This window comes from Rutilus rutilus, assembly GCF_951802725.1.
Source record: "Rutilus rutilus genome assembly, chromosome: 16".
NCBI classification, from domain to species: Eukaryota; Metazoa; Chordata; class Actinopteri; order Cypriniformes; family Leuciscidae; genus Rutilus; species Rutilus rutilus.
The window spans coordinates 21,386,431-21,411,418 of NC_140224.1; the positions used below are offsets into that span (position 1 = coordinate 21,386,431).

Genomic DNA, 24,988 nt, shown 5'->3' on the forward strand with positions numbered 1-24,988 from the left:
TTGTTAACTGGTCAGTCCTGTTCAGCTGTTGCTGTTCTTGTCGGCGTTACACACATCTCTCTAGATGTTTCATGAGTTTTTTGGAGTAGCCATTGTAACACTAGAGTTGTAGAATGTTTGTTTTATTTATTTAATTACTATCCTAAATCTTATTTAAATACCAAATTCAGGAGGCTGGGCTCTAGGTGTCAAACATCCAAGGATGTAATGCTCTAAGGATGTGACACCTTCAGTAGTCATAAAACACCACACTTAGGGAGATTAACCTGTTTGTTTTTTTTTCCTTCAAACAATAGTGATACAAGTAATATGCTGGTAAATCGGTGTACACTGATGCACTGAATTTTGTTTTACACCATAGTTTGTGAAGGTCTCTGATAGACAGATGTCTTCATACCTTTGTTTTACTGTGATTTTAAAAACATTACATGGATGTTTTATTAAATTAAATATATAAGAGTTCCTTGTGCTGCATTCTATATCCACATACCACCCCAAAATTCATGGGAGCATTGTCTTATTTGAACAAGGAGAAGCCGAGAACACCTAGAGCTCACTAAAATTACAGCAGATTAGAGGAAACAGTTGTTTTTCAAAGTTGCTTTGCAAAGTGTAAGGAACACACACACACACACACACACACACACACACACACACACACACACACACACACACACACACACACACACACACACACACACACACACACACACACACACACACACACACACACACACACACACACAACTGTGCAACCACATAAATAAAATCAAAGTAGCATGAAAATACAATAAAATAAAATCCCCCCAAATGTCTCCAAACTGTTACATGCTACAATGAAACTTTGAAACAATGGAACTTTGCAACAATGAAACACACTACAATGAAAACATTGTGACTTGTGAGAACACTAACACTGTTAAACATGCAGGACAATAACTGTTCCAATTCAACTCTGATGTGACTGAGCTTGTTTCACATAATAAATTATCACAGTAATAAACAGTTCACATGCATTTGCTAGCTAACTATTGAAATTTACAATATGCTAAAACATTTTGGTGTTCTGCTGTTGAGAACTAAAACTGCATGTTTTCATTAAAAAGGAGAACAAAATGTTGAGACATAAAACACAAGTTCTGTTTTCTGGATCAAACCTAAAAGACAGATGCCTAAAACACTGGTGTCAAAGTATTGGTGTGTACAGAATAATAAAATAAAAAAAAGGCATGAATCATCTCACCTTTCACTTAAAATTGCTACTTATCAACTGTAATTAATTTACTTAACAGTTGTTTAGAGACATAGACAAAAGAAACTGTGTATCTATAACTGTGCTGTGAAATGCAGAGTTTTATAGTTCTAAAAGTATGAAGTGTATAATGGTTGAATGGGTAACAGAAAAAGGGCATAACTCACTTTTCATGTTGGGATCGTTGTGTCTTGCGATCCCACAGAGTAGACAGACCAGAAAGATGTCCTAAAAGAAATGTCATTTGTTTAGTCTCAACCAGTGTCATGTAGAAGGACTGACATTAAATTCTCAAAATGCTGCATTTGTTCATGTTTTCATTATTCCTATGAACATATTTGACCACGCTCAGAGAGTAGTACAAAAGACTGTACAAAAACAGAGAAACTAAATGTAAAGCGTGACATCGTTTAGTGGAAAAATATAATTTTACATACTGTATCGACATAAACTTTCACAATAGACCAGGAGAGAGGAATTCTGTATTCTTTATGGCTAATTGTCTCTTTTCCTATATGCCTTACACAAATTGACCTTGCATTTACTTTTGTGCAAACATAATTCCTGTATAACGATTAGCCTATGTTTGAATGTTATCTATAGTCTTTACAAGGACATGTAACTTTATAGTTCTTAATGTGTTTGCATTACAACAGTGTGGCATAGTTCCTCTAACAAATCTGGCAGAAGAGCAAAAAAATAAAAATTACAAAGATTTTTAGCGCATGTAGTAACTTTATTTGAGTCAAAGAAGAAGGTTGATAACAATTGAAAAACTATAATCTTTAATGTTAAGCGGGTTGTTGGAACAAACTATTCTGCGGACGTTAAACAACTTAATATAATATTAAGTATAAAATAATATAATATGGAATACTGGTTTGTCAAAAAGAGAAAGTTCAGTCATGTATTTAAAAAGCCTCTTAAATGAAAGGCCTGCGTTCATCACACACGTTTTCCCATGTGTGGAATAGCATGAACTTACATCGGTTTGTCTTCGCCTAAAACAAAACACAGACCAACAAACAAAGAAATGTGAACAGTGTCATCTCAACAAGATGACTAAATCTAGTGGAGTAATAAAGAGTCATTTGCAAAACCATATTTACAAACGTGTAACAAACTAACAAATTGGTCATCATTTGAGTTTTCTACATGCTGTATGCATCATAAATGATGTTTTGTATGGCGTAACTTATTTTCTTAGTGATTTGGGGTCTTGAATTTACATGGTGAATTTCTACACATGTAATTTTTTTATTTTATCTGCAGGGTTTGCCAGCCTCATTCTTAAATGAAAGTGCAGTTCTCAGTGTAATAGTCAGATGTGATTCAGTTGTACAGATTAAGTGTAAAACAGCATAACTTACTTTTCGTGTTGATGCTTTGTGTAATCCGAAATCATAGATACTGTAGCTGTAAAGTTGCACTAAAAGAAATATCAATTTAGTCAAACACTCTCAAACAGAAAGACTTTCACTTAAATTCTTAATTTGCATTTATTCCTATAAACACTGAATGTTGACAGTTCTCAAAGAAGAGTCCAACAAACAAAATAGTGCTATCTGAATAAAGTGACTAACACTAGTGGAGTGATAAAAACATCACTTACAAAACAAAATGTACAAACTTTCACAATTGCTCACGAATGGATTTTGTGTATTTATTATAAATTTTACTTTTTAATGTATGCTGAGCCCTCTTTTCTTACTGATTTGGTCTTTTGAATTTTACAGGTATTTCGGACACACATATAGTAACCCTGTATAAAGATTATGTTTGTAAGTTAGTCACGAGTGTGAAACTTTGCCCTGACAAAATATGATGGCGTGTAAAAATACACACAAAGAGTTTAGCACAACTATTTACACAGACAGACACACACACACACACACACACACATAAATATATATAACTATATATTGTGTCGCTTTAATAGAACCATAGAACCTTGATATTACCAATTTTTTTTTTTTTTTTTAAGCTCTTCTCTTTAATTTTGTGCTTGATGTTGTGAAGTGCAAGTGACTTCCATGATATTTTCTATCATGAAGCTTTGTCTGGATCACTCAACACAAAGTATTGTGTTCTGAAAGATTAGATTTCTTGAATATTGCATGTTTGCACTGAAACATGGAATCAACATGTATCCCTTGTGGTTGTTACACACCTCAGCTATAATTTGAAATGTAGGTTTGTCATAAGAGAAAAGGTTCAGTCGTACATTTAAAAAGTTTTCTAAGTGAAAATTGTGTTTTACTCATGTGAGGAAACTGTTTGGCTACAGTTCTAATAAAAGATGCTGGTCATCAGTCTGTTTTAAAAAATTAAATAAAGTAAAAGTTTTATTTAAAGAAAAGGGGCAACTTTCATTGCTTTTTGTGGCAAAAAAAAAAAAAAAAAAATATATATATATATATATATATATATATATAAATGTTTGAATGTTTAAAATCCCTATGCATTTTATTTTACCCAGAATTTAAGTAAAAATATGTAATTTGTTGTTTTGCAACACACACACACACACACACACACACACACACACGTCTGGTTCACTATCTTTGTGGGGACTCTCCATAGACGTAATGGTTTTTATACCGTACAAACTGTATATTCTGTCCCCTTACACTAACCCTACCCATCACAGGAAACATTCTGCATTTTTACTTTCTCAAAACAACTCATCCTGTGTGATTTATAAGCCTTTTGAAAAGTGGGGACCGCTGGCTGGCATTGTGATCCCCACAATGTAGGTGATCTCAGGTTTTACTATTCTTATGGGGACATTTGGTCCCCACAATGTAATATAAACAAGGGCACACACACACACACACACACACACACACACACACTATGGGCTGGGTTAAAAACTAAAACATTTTCTGTAAAAAATACTAAAATAACAAAAGTACCAAACAAATTTATATACACTAAAAAGATGTTTTTGTGTGCGAGCCCAGAGAATCACCAGAAAGCTTTTGATGAAGTGTCATTCTTTAAACATCTAGCCTAAGCAACTGTCGTAAAACCATTAACAAACCCATTTAGGATGCACTCTTCCCCCGCCAGTTCCACTTGTAAACACCTTCACTGTGAGTTAGATAAATGTTTTGATTCTTTGTATTTTTTAACACTGATCCTATTGGCATCAGGAAACAGATACAGATGTTCTAGAAAAAAAACATCAACAACTACACCTTTTCTTATTGAGAAGAATATAGTACGGGTGTGTGGGTATAGGACTCTTTGGCTTGATGAACGTGTCTGATTCTTTGTCTTAGGCATTAACATAAACCTATAGTTCAGGTACTACTGAGGTGCTCTCACACACACACACACACACACACACACACACACACACACACACACACACACACACACACACACACACACAGTTGTTCTTAAAACATCTCAAGACATATTATTTTAATGAATATAGCCAGTGTTTTGTAGGTGTAATGGTATTCCTGAATTACTTGACTCAAATATTTCTGACTCAATTAACATATAGGCTACCCTATTGATCAACCAGCAAAGATTTTGACACTCAGGGTGTCAACATTGCGTAATACTTGCTTGGGTGAATTTCACCCCCAACAATCAAAGGAAAATACAATCAGCAACAGTTTACCCCCCCCAACAGACTGGAAGGAGCCAGTTACCCAGGAAGCAAATCTCACCAAGCTTGACACCGTAAATCAGAGACCCTGTTTTCGACACATGGATTCCCTGTCAATCATGAGTGACAAGGGGTCATAAATCAATCAAATATAAACCCAAAAGTGACACATGGTATATGTTAATACTACTATTGATGATTTTGAAAACAATTTAATTCTATTCATTTAGAGATACATGACAAGATATTCAGATAGGGGTGAATTCAGAGTGATTTGGACACTTTTTGTCATTGAGATGTCTAGGAAAAAGTGTCCCAAATAGGTTATATGAAGGAAACTTTTAGCCTAATCAGTCAATGCGTTTTTCCGGGTATGCCAATAAATAGCATAATGGTGGTTGACCTTCATTGGTTGATAATCATGATAATTCATGTTACCCATGGTCATATTTATTACCCAAGTCAATCAGTTAATTAGAAAATGTATGTATATAATGATATACCTAACATATATCCAATTGAAATGTTTAAAATGGCGATTATTTGCAATTTTTGGTGATATGTCCGCCATCTTGGATTTTGGGCCTGTGCAGCCCGGGAAAAAATTGGAAACAGGTAGTTTTGCAAACTATAGGGTCTGAAGAAGTCAAAAAACATCATTTGCAAAAATCTATATGAAATGTTCCAAACACTTTATTTTGCTACATATGGCCCTGCACTATCAGTTGCTTTCAAAGAGAGGTGAGGACAGAATTAATTTTGACAAAAAAAAAAAAAAAGATTCCCAAATAACGCCTCTGTGGACATACATATTAAAGGGATAGTTCACCCAAAAATGAAAATTCTGAATAATTTTCTCACCCTCATGTTGGTGTTCACCACCAGTTTCTTTCTTTTGACCTAAAAAGAAGACATTTTAAATCAGACAATTGATGGTAGCCACTGACTTCTGTAGTATTTTTTCCCCTATGGAAGTCAATGGGTGCCGTCAAATGTCTTGTTACCAACATTCTTCAGAATATCTTCTTTTTAATTCATCAGAAGAAAGAAACTCATACAGGTCTGGAACAACTTGGGTGAGTAAATGATGACAGAATGGATTTTTTTTTGTGAACTATCCATTTAAACATGAGCGAACAGCTCTACTTTTTTATTTTTCTAATGCTAAAAAAATCACAAATGACAATTGATGATTTTGAAAACAATTTAATTCTATTCATTTAGAGATACATGACAAGATATTCAGATAGGGGTGAATTCAGAGTGATTTGGACACTTTTTGTCATTGAGATGTCTAGGAAAAAGTGTCCCAATCACATGTGAAATATTCTGGTACACTCCTTTGCTCTTCAAATTCGATCTGTTCTCCAGGTCGCTTTAGAGGCATGTCCTGTTTAGCTTTATTGATTCCTGTGGGTCACGAATAAAACATGATAAAATGCAATTTACATGATTTAAATCCTGATTATTTTCACTTGCAGAAGGCAACGTACTTGACGGCATCGGCTTTACTCCGAACCCACATCACAAACTCTTTTTTCAGCAGGTCATTGAAGATGCAAGTGTCTGAATCATCTGCCATAGTTGGTCTGTAAATGAGCATCAGATGCTGCCTGTTACTTTATGCAACCTGAATATGTACCATATACATGCTGTCCATTTCCCCAAACTTACTCGCTCTTCTTCTCTCTCTGATTGAGCAAATAGTTTACAAAGTTTTTCTGAACCATCGAGTCCACAATTTTGCTGATGTCACTTGCAATGGTTGATTCGGCATAACGACGGCTAAACTTCTGGATGCCATTTGTTGAGCTATTAATGATATTTGAAAACAAAACAAAGCATACAAACAAAACAATCTTTTATTGCATTTGTCTTGACACTTTACAATAAGGCCCCATTTTTAATTAATGTTATTATTGTATTAACTAACATTAGACCTAAGTTACAGCATTTATTCATCTTTGTGACGTTATTTAATAAAAATACAGCTGTTCATTGTTATTTCATGTAAGCTTCTGCCCATTAAATAATATAAACTGTTGATGTTAATAATAAATAGTAAATGTTGAAATTAACATGAACTAAAATGAATAAATGCTTAAGTTTGTTACTATAATTTTAACTATAGTTAACAAACAAATGGAACTTTATCGTATAAGTGTTGGCACATTTTTATATACATATACATATGTAAATGTATTATTTGAAAATGATTTGATGATGCTTAATTATGATCTTACCTGCTATCAACAGGCTGGGATCCTGCACATGACCATGAACTTCCCAGGCATATCAAAACCAATGCAAATACGGCAGCCTTCATTTTTCCTTATTTAATACATCAAAACAGATGAGAAAACACCATTCACAAGTAGTAGCCTATAGTGGACTTCAAATGACTTCAGACCTACCTTTTTTGGTTCTGGTCCCTATAATGGCTTAAACTGGTGCACAACTATACAGCAATCTGCTCTGGTCTTTTATACATTACCTCTCTCTTTATACTTTGCCTGTGACAGTAAACAAATTAGCTGGATGAAAATGCTCAATTCTTTTCCTAGTTAATTCATCTCGCAGAAGTGCTGTGATCATACCTCTGCAAGTTTCTTCTTGGCGATCGCTCCAGCTCCGACTCCTCTTCTGTGCATGATGTCTAAATAAGAATCTCTAAAATACTACAAAATGAAACGGTATTATTTTTCCTGTTCTAACAACTAATAATTGACTTCCTATTCAGCTGAACAGCTTGTTACATAGTAACAAATCGAGACAGAATGAAGAAGCAGGCGAACTAAAATAGATATATTACAATAAAACAAACTAATAGTGTTGTTCTCTGTCAATTATGCGCTTTATCTACAAAGTTTCCAACAGTCCGGAAAGAAGACATCAACAGAAGTGTATTATTTCTTCTGTGAAGAAGGACTAATGTTTTGGTGAATGTGTCGATAACGACACCCATCGGACTGGAGAGCAACTGACGAAACAATATTACTTGGTCAAGTTAAGATTCTGTGGGATCATTATTCACATGAAACATTTTCTTCGCACTTAAAATGTAACGTTACTTTCTGCAGTTTTAAGAACATAAAGCGGAATTATTACTAACAATCCTCGCTGTCATTAATCAAAATGTAGCGCTTCATGGGAAAAATAATCCTCCACAGGGCATATCATAGACTGATATTTCCATGATAAATGTATGATTTTTAAAACAAAACCCCATTATACGCACATGTCTACACAAAACTTGCACGTATGTAATATTTCATCAAATTTAGTAAATTCAATATTCAACACAGGCCTAGGCTTCATCAAACGTGTGCAAAAGAGCAGATTCAAATGAAGGATTTTGGCCGTAATTGCGGCTGCTATTTAGAACTCCATTATGACGTCAACACTACATGACTTCATAGAGGCCGCGGTAGTAGAGGCCAGTTGAGCATAAGTCTGTTGAGTTCAGGAGGAAAACACAGCGATTATCAGTATTATCAGACTGTCTATTTGCTAGTTCAAATCGGATTTTTGGATATTTTATCAATCTACTGCAGAAGTATCATAGCAGACATATCAGAGAATTGATTTTTGTAGTGATATTGGATTTTTGGATAAGTGCCTAATTGTCAATCCATTGTGATCGATTGCGATCCATTGTGAAAATGACATTTCTGAGCAAACTTTTTGGGTGCTTTAGCTTCTTCTTGCCAAGGAACCACTTGTCAAGACAGTGCAGTGATGGCAACCTAGGATGTAGCAGCATTCAGGAGGAGCCCACCCAGAGACCTCCAGAATATACAGACATGGAGGAAGAGATGGACTGTGAGGACTCTCATGTTGAGCTGGAAATACTGCCAGATTTCTCCAGTGCGGCAGAACCACTGATGATTCCAGTGGAGGAGCCTCAGCCTGAATCCCAAACTCCACATGCTGGAGTGGAAAAATGTCCACGTTCCTGCACAGTGGCAAAGCCATTGCTGATCCAGGTGGCATCGCAACACCCTCTACCAGATGAGGTGGAAACATGGACATCTTTCTCCACTGTGGCAGAACCATTGATGGCTGAAAAGGAAACTCCCCCTGATGAGGTGAATAAATCGCCATGTTCCTCCACTAAAGGGGCAGAAACTCTGATGGTTCAGGAGGCACATGCTGAGGAGGAAATACTGCCAGATTTCTCCAGTGCGGCAGAACCACTGAAGATTCCAGTGGAGGAGCCTCAGCCTGAATCCCAAACTCCACATGCTGGAGTGGAAAAATGTCCACGTTCCTGCACAGTGGCAAAGCCATTGCTGATCCAGGTGGCATTGAAACACCCTCTACCAGATGAGGTGGAAACATGGACATCTTTCTCCACTGTGGCAGAACCATTGATGGCTGAAAAGGAAACTCCCCCTGATGAGGTGAATAAATCGCCATGTTCCTCCACTAAAGGGGCAGAAACTCTGATGGTCCAGGAAGCACATGCTGAGGAGGAAATATCTTTCTCCACTGTGGCAGAACCACTGATGGTTCAGATGGCACCAGCTGAGGTGGAGCAAGAGTGTCCACCTGAAAGGAGAAGGACAAAGAAGGAGAGACAGAGATGCTCTTCAACTACAAAACTTCCAGGTGCAACTCCACCAGCAAAGCCAAAACATGCTTGGATGGATGTCAGTCCTGCACAAGATACCAAGGCTGAGAAAGAGACAATAAAAAAAGAGAGAGAGGTTGAAGATAAAACTCCTGTAATGAATGACGAAATGACGAGGTGTGTAGTGGAGGTGGATCTGAGACAAGAGAGGAGAATGAAAAAGGAGAGAAAGACTGAATATGATACTCCACCACCAGCAAATGCAAAGCTCGCTTGGATGGAGAAGGATGGAGACAATGCAAAAGTCACACATATGAAAAAAAGAGAAGATGAAAAGAGAAGGCCTGAAAGACAAGCAAAGATAGAAGATAGAAAGACAGAGCAGGCAGCAGATATTACTCCACCTCCTGCAAAGTGGAAAAAGACGTACGTACAGGAGCCTGAAAGCAGCAGCGAAATCAGCCAGAAGTCCAGCAGAAAGCAGAAGGGACTTCTTCTCATTTATAACCTGCTAGAGAAAAAGGTCACTGCAGAGAGAGAGAAGAAAACGATCAAAAAAGAGGAGAAAATACAAAGGCAGTTACTGCACGAAAGATACCTCAATGATCCATCCATGAAACACCTGCTCATCAACAAACACAACAGGCTGAGCAAGTCATATGCTGTGGTCTGACTCTCATCATCTGAGCATCAAGAAAATAGACAATGAAAAACATTTAAAGCAAATAAAACATATTTTTATAGAATATTTCTGATTTCTGATTTCTTCCCCCCTAAAACAAAAAACAGTAGAGCTAATCCAACAACTGAACACAGCTGTCTCGGTTTATCTGTTTGTCTGTGAGTGTGTTCAAAGTGAATTTAGTTTTGTAGAATGACTTTTTCACCTGTAGCCTCATATGTTCACCACTAGATGTCCTACCTTTTTATGTGGCATATGAGGGTAAATTGATATCATTCTTTTTAAAATATATCTTTGAGATACTATTATATATAGTTTTTTAATTCATATTTTAAATGAGCTTAAGTAATATAGTTGTGTTTTTGTTATTCTTATTCGTTTTTTAATGTTTACGTAGTCTGTTGATTTTTATTTCCGTTTTAGTTATCAAGTTAAACTACATGAAAATGAGAAATGTTGCTACTAAAAATAGGTTGATTTTTTAATATTTTATTTCAGTTAAAGTGTATTTTATAGGTAACAAAATGTTTATGGTTTTAGTTTTTAGTTAACTATTATAAACCAGATTTATGCCATATATATGGCATATGAATATTAATTAAATTAATAAATGTGGGATTTTATGTGATTCATCTCTCAGTTGCTTACAAAGAGAGGTGAGGACAGAATTAATTTTGACAAAAAAAAAAGATTCCCAAATAACGCCTCTGTGGACATGCATACATATTAAAGGGATAGTTCACCCAAAAATTAATTTTCTCACCCTCATGTTGTTCCAAACCAGCTTCTTTCCTCTGTTGAACTAAAAAGATGACATTTTAAATCAGACAATTGATGGTAGCCACTGACTTCTGTAGTATTTTTTCCCCTATGGAAGTCAGTGGGTGCCGTCAAATGTCTTGTTACCAACATTCTTCAGAATATCTTCTTTTTAATTCATCAGAAGAAAGAAACTCATACAGGTCTGGAACAACTTGGGTGAGTAAATGATGACAGAATGGAATTTTTTTTGTGAACTATCCATTTAAACATGAGCAAACAGCTCTACTTTTTTATTTTTCTAATGCTAAAAAAATCACAAATGACAATTGATGATTTTGAAAACAATTTAATTCTATTCATTTAGAGATACATGACAAGATATTCAGATAGGGGTGAATTCAGAGTGATTTGGACACTTTTTGTCATTGAGATGTCTAGGAAAAAGTGTCCCAATCACATGTGAAATATTCTGGTACACTCCTCTGCTCTTCAAATTCGATCTGTTCTCCAGGTCGCTTTAGAGGCACGTCCTGTTTAGCTTTATTGATTCCTGTGGGTCACGAATAAAACATGATAAAATGCAATTTACATGATTTAAATCCTGATTATTTTCACTTGCAGAAGGCAACTTACTTGAAGGCATCGGCTTTACTCCGAACCCACATCACAAACTCTTTTTCCAGCAGGTCATTGAAGATGCGAGTGTCTGAATCATCTGCCATAGTTGGTCTGTAAATGAGCATCAGATGCTGCCTGTTACTTTATGCAACCTGAATATGTACCATATACATGCTGTCCATTTCCCCAAACTTACTCGCTCTTCTTCTCTCTTTGATTGAGCAAATAGTTTACAAAGTTTTTCTGAACCATCGAGTCCACAATTTTGCTGATGTCACTTGCAATGGTTGATTCGGCATAACGACGGCTAAACTTCTGGATGCCATTTGTTGAGCTATTAATGAAATTTGAAAACAAAACAAATAAAGCATACAAACAAAACAATCTTTTATTGCATTTGTCTTGACACTTTACAATAAGGCCACATTTTTAATTAATGTTATTATTGTATTAACTAACATTAGGCCTAAGTTACAGCATTTATTAATCTTTGTGACGTTATTTGTTCATTGTTATTTCATGTAAGCTTCTGCCCATTAAATAATATAAACTTTTGATGTTAATAATAAATAGTATATGTTGAAATTAACATGAACTAAAATGAATAAATGCTTAAGGTTGTTACTATAATTTTAACTATAGTTAACAAACAAATGGAACTTTATCGTATAAGTGTTGGCACATTTTTATATACATATACATATGTAAATGTATTATTTGAAAATGATTTGATGATGCTTAATTATGATCTTACCTGCTATCAACAGGCTGGGATCCTGCACATGTCCATGAACTTCCCATGCATATCAAAACCAATGCAAATACGGCAGCCTTCATTTTTCCTTATTTAATACATCAAAACAGATGAGAAAACACCATTCACAAGTAGTATAGTGGACTTCAAATGACTTTAGACCTACCTTTTTTGGTTCTGGTCCCTATAATGGCTTAAACTGGTGCACAACTATACAGCAATCTGCTCTGGTCTTTTATACAATGTGATTGACATTAACAGCAGAACAACAACTTATTTCCACATCATTAAAACAATTAATAATGAGGGCGATACATAGACATAAAATCTGATAAGGCTGCTTTTTCTTACAGTCTTAGGTGTCAAGTCTTTTCACACTCTTTGTGGTTTGTACTGGACAAATATCATGTCCGTGGAACTGAAAATAGTGAAATGACCCCATTAAACCATTAGTTTTCAAGTCAAACACATTTTCACTATACAAAATCTGACTAGTATTTGTTGATGTAAGGAAATGTACCAAGCTAATGACTCGAGGTGTACATTTTCAGGCATTTTAAGAAAAGCAAACAGATTATATATTTCTAAAAGGTTCTTTTAGCCATAACAACAGTGGTGATGGATCTGCAAAATTAAAGGAAAGAATGGTAAAGATGTATTCTTACATTTAAATGAACAAAAATAACCATTGATATTTCTACAAATTCTGCTATTTCTACTATTAATATTTTGAACAAGATCGTCTTACAAGTAATATTGTAAACATTTTGACTCAACATAGATTTGAATATATTCTGTGCAATGTGTGCATAAATATACACATCCTGTATTATAAATGCAAGCATGTTCTTGGAACAGATTACAGTTTTAATTTATTTGGATATGCCCACTATACACTAAAGGTACAAATTTGTAGTATTATTATTATTATTTTACAAACGCAATACTTAAATAATACGAAGTTAATTAAGTTCGTTCAAATATATTCAATAAAATAGTCCATCTTTGTAATGCTTCAGTGCTTTTGTGACTGACATTTCTAAAGCTTTTATTTTGAAATAAGAACTTCCGGTGTGAGTAGATCCATAAAATTTCGTGTTTATTTCTGTAGGGACTGATCAAGTGTAGTGATTTAAAAAAAACCCGTGATAAATTCGTCGCAGTTGCACGTTGTCAAAGTATGCATTTATTAAAATACGCGTGTCAGCAAACAAGAAAACGCCTACGTCAGCGTTAGTTAATAGTTAATCGGATATACCAACTAAGAAAGTTATTCATAGTCATGATGGATGCAACCTCAGATCTATTTTGGCCGACGATGCTATTTACGCTGCTTGCAGTTATAGTAGCAGCAGTTGTTTTGGGCAGAAATAAAGGCCCAGTGCCGTCAAAGTGCACCCATCAAACTAGTGCTGCTGTTGTGGAGGAGAGAGCTGGTCCAGAGCCTGGAGCTTCCTCACAGTATCATCCTGAGAAACACTGTAATGAAACCAGACAACAGCTGCAATCTGGTGCAAAGATCCTCAAAGCCAAAGATGAAACTCTGAAACATGTAAAGGTAGGGATTTATTCTGCTTTTTATTCTGCTTTTGTAATTGTTTACAAGTAAAAATAAATTACAACACAATTAAAAACACAAAGAAAATTATTTCTTGAATATGTCTTAGTCAAATTTAAGATTAGGGTCCAATTCTCACCATTAACTAACTATTAACAACGACTTTTGCCTCAATAAACTCCTAATTGTTGCTTATTAATAGTTAGTAAGGTAGGTGTTAGGTTTAGGTATTGGGTAGGAATAGGATTAGGGGTGTAGAATATGGTCATGCAGAATAATGATTAATATGTGCTTTAAAAGTACTAATAAACACAGCCTTTTTCCAGGCTGTGGAAAACAGCCTTAGGATATTCCTAGTCAAGTGGAGTGATTTCAAAAACAGATAAAGATAAGAAACTAGTTAATAATGAGAATTGGACCCTAAACTAAAGTGTTACCTATTTCTCTAATCAACCATTTACTGATTCTGTCTTTACCTCAGGATTCAAACTCTGATAATGAGGAAGAAGTGTGTAAGTCTGATTCTCCAGTTCACTCCACCATTGGATGGGGGGAGGATTCCTCTGAGTCAGGGATAAGGAATGCTCTGAAGGATTATGCTCAATCGCCTGGTATAATAATAATAATAATAATAATAACCCTCTTTACTAATTTCCTGTTCATATAAATACTTTGTGGGTTATTGCTTCATAAGTGTTATATTAGACTGGTTTTAAAGAACCATCAGATTTTTGAATATAAATGTATTCACAGAAATTACTTCAATAAAAATCTACTGTATAACCTAATAATTATTTTAATAACAAGAATTGCGTTGTATTGGAATGCATTCTCAGGTTACATGTTTAGATTTTTTTTTCAATCTGACCCACATGCTATTATTAAATATTGTAATTTTTTTTTTTAAACTTTGATCTCTCCTGTAGTCATTTAGTGGTGTTGTAAATACAATGTTGCTCAGGATACTTTATCTTTATTGCTTTAGAACTGAGGGGAATTTTCTTAGTCATAGTAGGTTTACCCTTGTGTAAAAAGAAGTGCTCTTAACTGCATTGAATGCATACTTCAAATGTAAAAAGAAGTGCTCTTAACTGCATTGAATGCATACTTCAAATCATATTTTAAAAAAAAGCTGTACTTGCAGATAATATAATACTAATGAAATATAAGCCCAGTTAAATGTACTTACACAGGGGACTCCCTGTGGTGAAAATCAAGCTTTTAGCAAATTCATAAGTCAACGCCATTGCTGAGTATTTTCTCCATAAAGGGATAGTTCACCCAAAAATGAAAATTCTGTCATCATTTACTCACCCTCAAGTTGTTTCAGACCTGTAAGAATTTCTTTTTTCTGCTGAACACAGAAGAAAAAAAATAGTAGGAAAAAAAAAATACTATGGAAGTCAATGGGGTCCATCAACTGTTTGGTTACAGACATTTTTCAAAATATCTTCTTTTGTGTTCAGCAGAAAAAAGAAATTCTTACAGGTTTGAAACAACTTGAGGATGAGTAAATGATGACAGAATTTTCATTTTTGGGTGAACTATCCCTTTAAAACTGCAGTGAAAAAAATACAGTCTCAAAAATGCGTACTGAGTACATTAGATCGTACTGTAAAGAAGTACACTTATTTTGATGTGGTGACTAAAGTGTCTGAAAACATTACTTTTTAAAAGTATGCTAAAGTATACTTCTTTTTTTTTACAAGGATAGTTTACAAGGATTTTTACTTGGTATGTTTTATATGTAATTTCCTACATATTGTCACATGTTTAGAATAAATGCACATTTTGATGTTAACAAAAATCTCTCTTAGAGATTATTTGACAAAATGATCAACAGACAAAAAAGCTTGTCGCTAAAGGAAAGTAGCAATCGCAAAAAGCAGCCACAAAAGTGAATCACGATGGATGGGTCATAAAATAGTTAACGTGTGTAAAAAAATGATGAAAATAAATGTCCGTGACCTTATTGGCAAACAATGTTTAAAATGTAAATTTTATCTACTAGGGAAGTTTTATGTAAATTTTTATGTAAATTTGATCTACTAGGGAAGTTTTATTTGACTTTTGTTAAACACAATAAACTGACTAAACAAATCCACAGTTTGCAGGCTTCACAAGCATTACTATTTGGCTATTTGGAAGCTGTTTTCACTTTACATTTACTTATAAATAATTTACTTGTGTCTTGTAGGATGGTAAATTTGTGAACATATTGCAGTGGTTTGACATCTTTCTCTCTGCAATAGACGCTGAGAATAAACCCTTAAAGTATATGGCTGGCATGCTGAGGACCTGCCAGCTTGAAAAGATGATGACCAAAGAAGAACTGGAGGAAGAGCAGAGGTGATTCAATACACCCCTAAATATAGCATAATTTGTGAACATATTACACCATTCTCTGTATGGATACTCAATTCTGATTGGCTGGAAGATGTGCTTTCAAACATGTAATGCACAGGTAGTTCCAGTCAGTTTAAACACGATTCTTTATTAATGCGGTGACTTAATTGAAGCACACGCACACTCGTCACTCGCACTCAGAGATCAGAGATCGTGCTGTACTCACACAGAAGCATTCAGAAGCATGGAAACTTGTCAACGCTGCCTTGTGACTTATCAATAAAATACGTTTGCTACTGAATCCCTACATTATATTTATCAGCATGAAGGTGGTAACATCGCTGTTTTGAAGTAATTAAACTCACAGTTTCACTGTTAAGTAGAGAGAGGCGCTGCACAGATTCAGGTAATTCACGCATGCACATCTCTCTCTCTCTTTTGGATAATTATTTCAAATAAATGTTATAATGAATTATAGTCAACAGCAGTCACTCTGTAGTTCTCCCCTGATTGACCACTGAAGCTTAGCAGGGTCGAGTCTGGTCAGTACCTGGATGGGAGACCTACTGGGAAAACTAGGTTGCTGCTGGAGGAGGTGTTAGTGAGGCCAGCAGGGAGTCCTAATGCCCCAGTATAGTGATGGGGACACTGTACTGTCAAAAAACACCGTCCCTCAAATGAGACTTTGAACTGAGGTCCTGACCATCTGTGGTCATAAAAAATCACAGGATGTCCTTGGAAAAAGAGTAGGGGTTTAACCCCAGCATCCTGGCCAGATTTGCCCATTGGCCTCTGTCCATCATCATGGTGTCCAAATCATTCCCATATATACTGATCACTTTGTCTCCTCTCCACCATTAAGCTGGTGTGTGGTGGGCATTCTAGCACAATATGGCTTTAATGCACTTTGCGGAGGCAAACTTGAACATTAGTTTCAAAAATGCTTTTTAAAGTGCTGGTGGCCATTGAGAACATTTACCAGTTTCAGGAGGATCGTTTAGGACTTAGCTTTTGTCTACAATGTACACCACCATTCAAAAGTTTGGGTTAGATTTTATTTTTATGACCCTTCAGAAATCATTCTAATATGCTGATTTGCTGCTCAATAAACTTTTATTATTATTTTCAGTTTTGAAAAGAATTTGCTGTTTAATTTTTTTTGTTTGGAAACCATGATTTTTTCAGGACTCGTTGATCAATAGAAAGTTGAATTCAACGCATCATTGCTGACCTCAAACTTTTGAATGGTAGTGTTTCTTCACATCCTTTCTCTCTGTCTCAATACCAGATGCAGATCTCAGAATTTTAATAATAACATTTAATTAACATTGTACATACATGTACATACATCATTATAATAGAAATGTGTACAGTATAGTCAAGATTCACTTTTAGGTTTACTTAGTAAGACTCACATGATGTGTTGTAAAATATAATATCTTGACATTATGTATGACCCATGCAAACAATCTTTCTTTATTTTAACTCCACCCATAACCAACATTTTGAAGTAATTGTTCTTAAATAAACTTTGTCAGCAAACAGTTCTGTCAGGCAGTTTTACCTTAATATTATAATTCCACAGTTTCAAACGTTTTCCTGTTTGCATTAAACATTGCATGTAGTTTGCATCGACCCAATATACTCAACTAGGTAAACAACAGAATTTTCTGTTTGAACAGCATACACTTTATCACACCTCAGTGATCATGTTAGATAAACTCACAATTACAGACTAGAGCAGGGGTACTAAAGTTCAGAGGCCAAGAGGGACATATTTAAATCGCATAAAATGTGAAGGGCCACAAATTACAAATGAAGACTCTATTTACCCTGCTTAAGACAGCATTTGTAGTTTTATTTATAATTGGGACTTTATAGCACGCAATTCTGACTTTATAACACGCAATTGAGAGTTTATATCTCACAATTCTGAGGAATTATCGCAATTATCTTTTAAAATGTTTTATTCTGTGGCGGAAACGAGCTTCCATATTATACAACCCATTTAACTTAGTTGTACTCAAGGCTAAGCGAAATAAACACAATCACACATAACACCAACAATATAAAACAATATTGAATAAAACAATGAATAAAAATATTCAATTCTGCAATTCAGTTTGCGTTGTATGATAAAGTTCAGTTCACTCAATATCTGTAAAATAGTTTGTGTGAAAAGGGAAAAAAATTGTTGAATCCATTTCAGTTCATTCAATAGGTGTAAAATAGTTCAGTTCCTTCATGTGTAGTAGTTCAGTTTGTGTGTGTAATATAATTCAATTTGTCCGATGTAAAAAGAAAAAAAGAAAAAGTGTTGAATGAAAAAAAATGGAAAAGGTAGAAAAAGATTGGTCATCCAACATCCAATCCAATCACTCCTACCGCTCTGGCAGTGAGTTTACCGGGCAATGTAACAGGTCTTCTTGCTGATAAAAAGAGATGAGATTCACATTCTGGGTTGGCCCGCCATCCTAATCACCACAGAAGAATCTTCTAATCTCCTTTTGATCTCTCCGCTTCTCCTGTCTGTCTTTGCCATTACATTTTTGCCGTTGCTCTCTCGCTTAAGGCTAGAATACACTACACGACTTTTGCTCAGATTTTTGCCCCAATTTCGATCTGGGTGAGTCTGCAGTAGTTGCCGAATGTCCGCGCCGGTCTGCAGATTTTGTGCGTTCGGAGTTGACAGAATTCTTAGAAAATCACGTAGTGATATCCACAGAAACTTGAAACAGATGACTGTAAATGATACTAAGCTCCTTCCTACACTCCTTAAGTACCCTACCTGTTATTCTATCAGGGCCTACTGACTTCCTTGTATTAACCCTTTTTAAGGTCCTACAAACTTCTTCAGATGTTATAATTACCTCCTGGCCTACATTCAATTGACGTCTAATCAAATTCCGCTCAGTCTTAAAGGAGAACTCCGGTCAATTTTAACATTGAGCTCATTTTTTTGTACATTTGGAGTGCTGTCAGTACAGAGAACAACGACAAAAATCGGTGTTGCCTACACCGTGTTATCCTCGTTTTAAATTTTTTTAGCCTCTTAACATCCTTGATGTGTCATTACAAGTGCACAGGTCATGTGAGTGATTCCTTCGGAGTGAACGCGGGTGAATCTGACTGCAGTAGATGTGAAAGAAATATATAAAAAGTGATGTTTATTCAGCCAGCGCACATACCTGTATTTACATCCTGTTTTCGGTCGAAGTCCACAGTAGTCGATTGTCGAGTTCACGCACATAGGTTTAGTACCTATGATCACGCGCGTGAACTCGACAATCGACTACTGTGGACTTCGACTGCAGTCAGATTCACTCGCGTTCACTCCGAAGGAATCACTCACATGACCTGTGCACTTGTAATGACACATCAAGGATGTTAAGAGGCTAAAAGCAGGTTTAAAACTTGCCCCATTGAAGTCAACAGGGTGCAAATTTTAAAAAGAGGATAACACGGTGTAGGCAACACCAATTTTTGTCGTTGTTCTCTGTACTGACAGCACTTCAAATGTACAAAAAAATGAGCTCAATGTTAAAATTGACCGGAGTTCTCCTTTAAAATCTGATGTTTCAAATCTACCAAAAAATATATTAAGTTAATTTGCAATGGTCCAGTCATTCCCATGATTACTCTGAATTGATTTCCTCTTCTCCTGTCTTATCATTGTATATACTCCCTGCCATGCCTACCATAGATTGTTATCCCTCATTATCCTCTCAGTCTTTTGCTTTTAGTTATGTTTACACCTAATAATGACTTGTCTTATTTCTTTTTGCATTACTTTAACCTGTGCACTATCACCTAACTGAAAGGCTCGCCTTTTCTTCTTTAATGCTGCCTTTAATTCCCCATTTATCCACGGCTTATCATTTGGATACATTTTAAAACATTTTTTTGGTACGACTTTATCCACACAAAAATGTATTTAATCTGTCACAACTTGATTTAGTTCATCTAGATCCTCACTGGTGTCTATAAAGACATCCCATGCTGTACAGTCAAAACATCCTCTAAGACAGTCCACGGATTCATCATTCCATATCTGAATGGTTCTAAGCTCAGGCTTGCTGGTTTTAAGCCGTTGTTTATAAAGAGGAACCAAATGAATAACATTGTGGTCTGAATCTCCTATGGGTGGTTTTGAGTACCCCTTGAATGCACTCTTAATATTACCAAAGCACAAATCAAGAACCCTTTCTCCTCTGGTGGGACAAGTAATATACTGATAAAAATGGGGCAGCACATGCACTAAGGAACAACCATTAAAGTCCCCAAGTACGAATTTAAGAGCGTCTGATGCAGTGTTTTCCAGCCGAGCCACAACATCATATATAACGTCTGCCGCAGCCTGGAAATTCGTCCGGGGATGAATATAAACGATAGTAATGAACAATTGTCCAAACTCACTAGGGAGGTAAAAAGTTAAATAACCTCTGAGCAATAGGACTCCCGCAGTGTGAAGTTTTTGCACCATCTCTCGTTTACGTAGACACACACACCTCCACCAACTTTCTTCCCCGTTACTAGTGGATCACAATCAGTTCTCACAGGTAAAGAGTCGTCAATCGTGTCTTTAAGCCATGATTCTGTGAAACACAGAATCAGCCGACTGAAATTCTGATAGTTGCTTGGAGAGAGACCGTGTGTTGGCAAGGATCACCAAATTATTACCCCTCTAGTATTGGTAGGTTTAGGATTAGTTGTGGGGGAGGGGTTAGGATTAGGGGTGGGGTTAGGATTAAACAATTAGGTACTGACTTCAACAAGGGGGGTAATAATTAGGCAGGGAGTCGAAATTTGGAACAACACCGGCACGCCGACCTCTCCTCCATCTCCTTTATGCTGTATTCCCCCTCCCACACTCTCTTGGCAATTCCAGTGAAATTCGACAATCACCATATTGTCCCCAGTCACTGGGCTGATCTCAGCTGTGACGGCTTGCTCTCCTGTTGTTAAGATCTGTGTCGCAGCCGGTAACAGCAAATAAGCGACCAACAGCAGCCCATAAAGCAGCACTACACAACGCATCCAAAGGGGCTCCATTAGGTTTCAAATACTAAATAACAAAAACATACAAAACAAACAAATCAAACTTGACTGGTGCACCACAGACACTCGTCGCCACGTGCAGCGCCAGAAGTGAGTCGATTTGAGTTGATTCTGTTCAAAAACTTCATTAAACAAGTTGGCAGAACTTTGTTTTGCAGGTTTGTTCAGTTTCCTGGTTTCACACTCGGAGTCTTAATATCAAAAGCGTTGGATGAAGTGGCCGTGGACCTACAGTCAAGTGACAGCAAATCTGCAGATGCACCCTTTTGTTTGCCAGCGATTAAGATCTTTATTAGTTGAACATATGCTTTCTGTGAATGAATGATTCCACAGGACGATACATTCGATTTCATTTAATTCAGGTATTATTTTGCAACCAGATTATTACGTCATGATACCACTACTACAAAAGTAAAAAAATTATGAGATATAATCAGTCTGTTTGATTGTTTGCCCATTGTTCCTTTAGACCCGGATAAGCACGTCATGAATTTACATAATTTATTATTTGAATAGGGCAAATATTTGTAAATAGGCTAAATACTCTCCAGATCTTGCTGCTTTACTCATGTAAGTCCACTGAAGGCAAGTTTGAAGAACCCAAGTGCAGCATTTGTTCAAAATAAAATCAAACCTAAAACAAAGGCATGATGTGGCATGAACTCAAAACATGAACATGAACACTTACAAACAGTGGTTACACAAACAATACTTGACAAAGACACAAGGCAAACATGAGGGCTTACACAAGACTAATGACTAGACACGGGACACCTGTGAACATAAACAAGACAATCAACAAATGACAACATGACACATTCACATGGGGAACATATGGCAGGATCACATGACTATAACAGGGGATCACATGACAGACATGAAACAAGAACATGAAACAAAACCAAAACGTGACAAATCCCCCCCTCTATGGGCGATTCCCGACGCCCAACATGAAACAAAAACACAAGAGTCCTTGGGGGAGAGATGGCGGGCCAGGCCTGTGCAGGGGAACAGGGCTAGGACCGTGGCATGGCGGACCTAGGCCGTGGAGTGTGGGCGGATCTGGCAGGCTATGAAGCCTCCAGGGTGGATCAGGCAGTTCAGGGGACCAAGGCGGTGCTAGCAATTCAGGAAGCCAGGGTGGAGCCGGCAGTGCAGGAGGCAAGGGCGGCGTGGCCTCCATGGCCCTAGCAAGGTACCTACTGCCCCCCCAAAAAATTATCTTGGGTGGAGCTATGGGGTCGTGGCCTGGAGTGGATCCTGAATCAGGCATAGCTTCCATGACATGGAGAGGCTCTGGGGTAGCGGCAGCCATCTTGGCAGGAAACTCTGGAACGGCGCCCATTTTGGCAGGAGACTCTGGAACGGCGGCCATCTTTGGACGAGACTCTGGAATGGCTGCGTCCATCTTTGCCGAGGGCTCACGGGCTGGAGCCGATGTGTGTGCTGCCCACACACACAATGATCAATGACCACTATGATCAGCGCTGCATCTTCCGGAGCTGACTCAGGCGCGGCAGCCATCTCGTCTGAAGACACAGGTGCAGCAGACATGGCGTGAGCAGTCTCTGGCTTGGTAGGTATAACGTGAAGAGGCTCAGGCTCGGAAGGCCTGACGTGAAGAAGCTCAGGCTCGGAAGGCCTGACGTGAAGAAGCTCAGGCTCGGCAGGCATGACGTGAAGAAGCTCAGGCTCGGCAGACATGACGTGAAGAGACTCAGGCTTTGGCGTGCTGGCTGTGGTGTGCACTGCGGGATTGTGGAGCCCCTTATCCACAATCCCACAGTAAACGAGGAACCGCTCAGCAGACGGCATGGTCGATGTATTCCTCCAGGGGCCACTGAATTTTCCCCCCAGGGAGCCGTGAACTAATGGGTTCGTTCAAAGTCAAACCCACATGAAAAATGTCTTTGAGTACCACATCATTCAAATCTACCAAGAAACATAGATCTTCAACATAGTCCTCAATGGACCGTTTGCCTTGACAAAGGCTAAGGAGGGCAACTGCTGAGTTCATGTTGAGGTCAAATATTCTGTAAGTAAGTCCACTGAAGGCAAGTTTGAAGACGCAAGTGCAGCATTTATTCAAAACAAGATCAAACATAAAACATGACATGGCATAAACTCAAAACATGAACAATTACAAACAGTAGTTACACAAACAATACTTGACAAATATGAGGGCTTAAATACATAAGACTAATGACTAGACAAGGGACACCTGTGATCATAATCAAGACAATCAACCAGTGACAACATGACAGATTCACATGGGGAACATATGGCAGGATCACATGACTTTAACAGGGGTTCACATGACAGACATGAAACAAGATCATGAAACAAATCCAAAATGTGACAGATCAGTAGATCTAGTGTAGGGGTGCCCAATCCTGCTCCTGCCGGTCGACTGTCCTGCACAGTTCATCTCCAACCCTAATCAAACACACCTGTCTTTAATTTTCAAGTGAACCTGAAGAACCTGAAGACCTTAACTGATTGCTACAGGTGTGTTAATATTTAGCAGATTCTGCAAGGTTTATGCAAATGTTTGAACGCAGCTGTGGGCAGTGTTGGGGGTAACGCATTACAAGTAATTACATTACTAATTAAAGTTATACGCATTACAAGTAAATTATAATTAATGCATTACTTTCAAATGTACAATAAAATATCTGAGTTACTTTATCAAATACGTAACCCAAGTTACTTTTTTTTCTCATTTATGGACAGACACTTCTCCTGTCCATGTCAAATATACTATTATTATTAAGACATTATTAACCAGTGTCTTTGCTGCTGACCTTCGATGATCCAATTCAACCATTCTAATAAGCAAAATGACTTTAGTCACTGTTAGTCACAAGTGTTGAACTTCCTTCTCCTGTGTCCCATTGTTTTGCAGTCCAGAATGGCAGCACAGCTTTGTTTGAACTGCACCCTCTACTATACAGGAGTGAGTTTTCATCTCCTCCAGTCTGAGTCTTATTCATTTCACTCTTGGTGTGAAACAGCCTTTATTTTTGTCAAAAATAGAATTTTAGTTTTTTTATATTAAAAAACAAACAAGCAAGAAACATTACATTACTGAGAAAAAGTAACAAAAGTAACGTAACGCATCACCTTCCATGAAAAGTAACTAAGTAATGCGATTTGTTACTTTTTAGGGAGTAACACAATATTGTAACATTACTTTTAGAAGTAACTTTCCCCAACACTGGCTGTTGGTACAGTATGAATGTACAGACTGCAATATATTTTATAATGTGTGTGTGTTCTGTTACAGGGTTCAGCAGGAGCAGTTGGCTGCCATCTTCCAGCTGCTCAGAGACAAACAAGACACGTTCGGTGACGTGACCGAGGGCGATTTACAAGAACAGCTTAAACTCTACTCTATTTGACACCGGGATGTCTGTATATGTGGATTTGGTTAAGCTCTTCGTCATCTTCATAGATTCAAATACCTTTTATGCAAGTGTTCAAATTAATACCGGTCACAAATAATTGACAAATGATTTTACTTGATCAAATTGATTGAAGTCACATATTTCACATATTGGAGTATTTAAAAATATTTCAAATATGAAAAAAAGGGGTTTGTTTATGACTTCCATTTATTTATTGGTCATTCATATACTTTTGTACATAAAATGAGTAATGAAGAATCGAAAAATCTGGATAAGTTTAGTAGCAGTCTCTTTATGATTTTTTTTTATTCTTTAGCTTCACATTATGGGTGTAGTGCATGTCGGTTCAAACCAAA

The 24,988-nt window shown here is 36.8% G+C and overlaps 3 protein-coding genes across 8 annotated transcripts; 1 reads left to right on the forward strand and 2 right to left on the reverse strand.

The window, feature by feature from the left end:
• Window positions 1-6,064: 6,064 nt before the first annotated feature.
• Window positions 6,065-7,804, reverse strand: LOC311306134 (uncharacterized protein). Of its 4 annotated transcripts, XM_084434359.1 has the most exons (6): window positions 7,472-7,793; window positions 7,289-7,387; window positions 7,118-7,205; window positions 6,549-6,686; window positions 6,368-6,463; window positions 6,065-6,284 (listed from the first exon to the last, which is right to left on the reverse strand). In XM_084434359.1, exons 3-6 carry the CDS (start codon window positions 7,198-7,200, stop codon window positions 6,275-6,277), a joined length of 327 nt encoding a protein of 108 aa, XP_084290485.1. In that variant the 5' UTR covers window positions 7,201-7,205; window positions 7,289-7,387; window positions 7,472-7,793; the 3' UTR covers window positions 6,065-6,274. The 4 variants fall into 4 exon arrangements, with proteins under 4 accessions (XP_084290485.1, XP_084290486.1, XP_084290484.1 ...); XM_084434360.1 differs by lacking the exon at window positions 7,289-7,387 and having other exon boundaries at window positions 7,472-7,800; XM_084434358.1 differs by having other exon boundaries at window positions 7,118-7,387.
• A 3,417-nt stretch (window positions 7,805-11,221) lies between these two features.
• Window positions 11,222-12,556, reverse strand: LOC311306135 (uncharacterized protein). 2 transcript variants are annotated; one of them, XM_084434362.1, is made up of 5 exons: window positions 12,430-12,556; window positions 12,264-12,351; window positions 11,706-11,843; window positions 11,525-11,620; window positions 11,222-11,441 (listed from the first exon to the last, which is right to left on the reverse strand). In XM_084434362.1, the coding sequence occupies exons 2-5, from the start codon at window positions 12,344-12,346 to the stop codon at window positions 11,432-11,434; spliced, it is 327 nt and encodes a 108-aa protein (XP_084290488.1). In that variant the 5' UTR covers window positions 12,347-12,351; window positions 12,430-12,556; the 3' UTR covers window positions 11,222-11,431. The 2 variants fall into 2 exon arrangements, with proteins under 2 accessions (XP_084290488.1, XP_084290487.1); XM_084434361.1 differs by having other exon boundaries at window positions 12,264-12,486.
• A 724-nt stretch (window positions 12,557-13,280) lies between these two features.
• mxra7 (matrix-remodelling associated 7) lies at window positions 13,281-24,800 on the forward strand. Of its 2 annotated transcripts, XM_084434345.1 has the most exons (5): window positions 13,281-13,821; window positions 14,303-14,432; window positions 16,074-16,170; window positions 24,131-24,181; window positions 24,512-24,800. In XM_084434345.1, exons 1-4 carry the CDS (start codon window positions 13,546-13,548, stop codon window positions 24,156-24,158), a joined length of 531 nt encoding a protein of 176 aa, XP_084290471.1. In that variant the 5' UTR covers window positions 13,281-13,545; the 3' UTR covers window positions 24,159-24,181; window positions 24,512-24,800. The 2 variants fall into 2 exon arrangements, with proteins under 2 accessions (XP_084290471.1, XP_084290470.1); XM_084434344.1 differs by lacking the exon at window positions 24,131-24,181 and having other exon boundaries at window positions 13,282-13,821.
• Window positions 24,801-24,988: the final 188 nt, after the last annotated feature.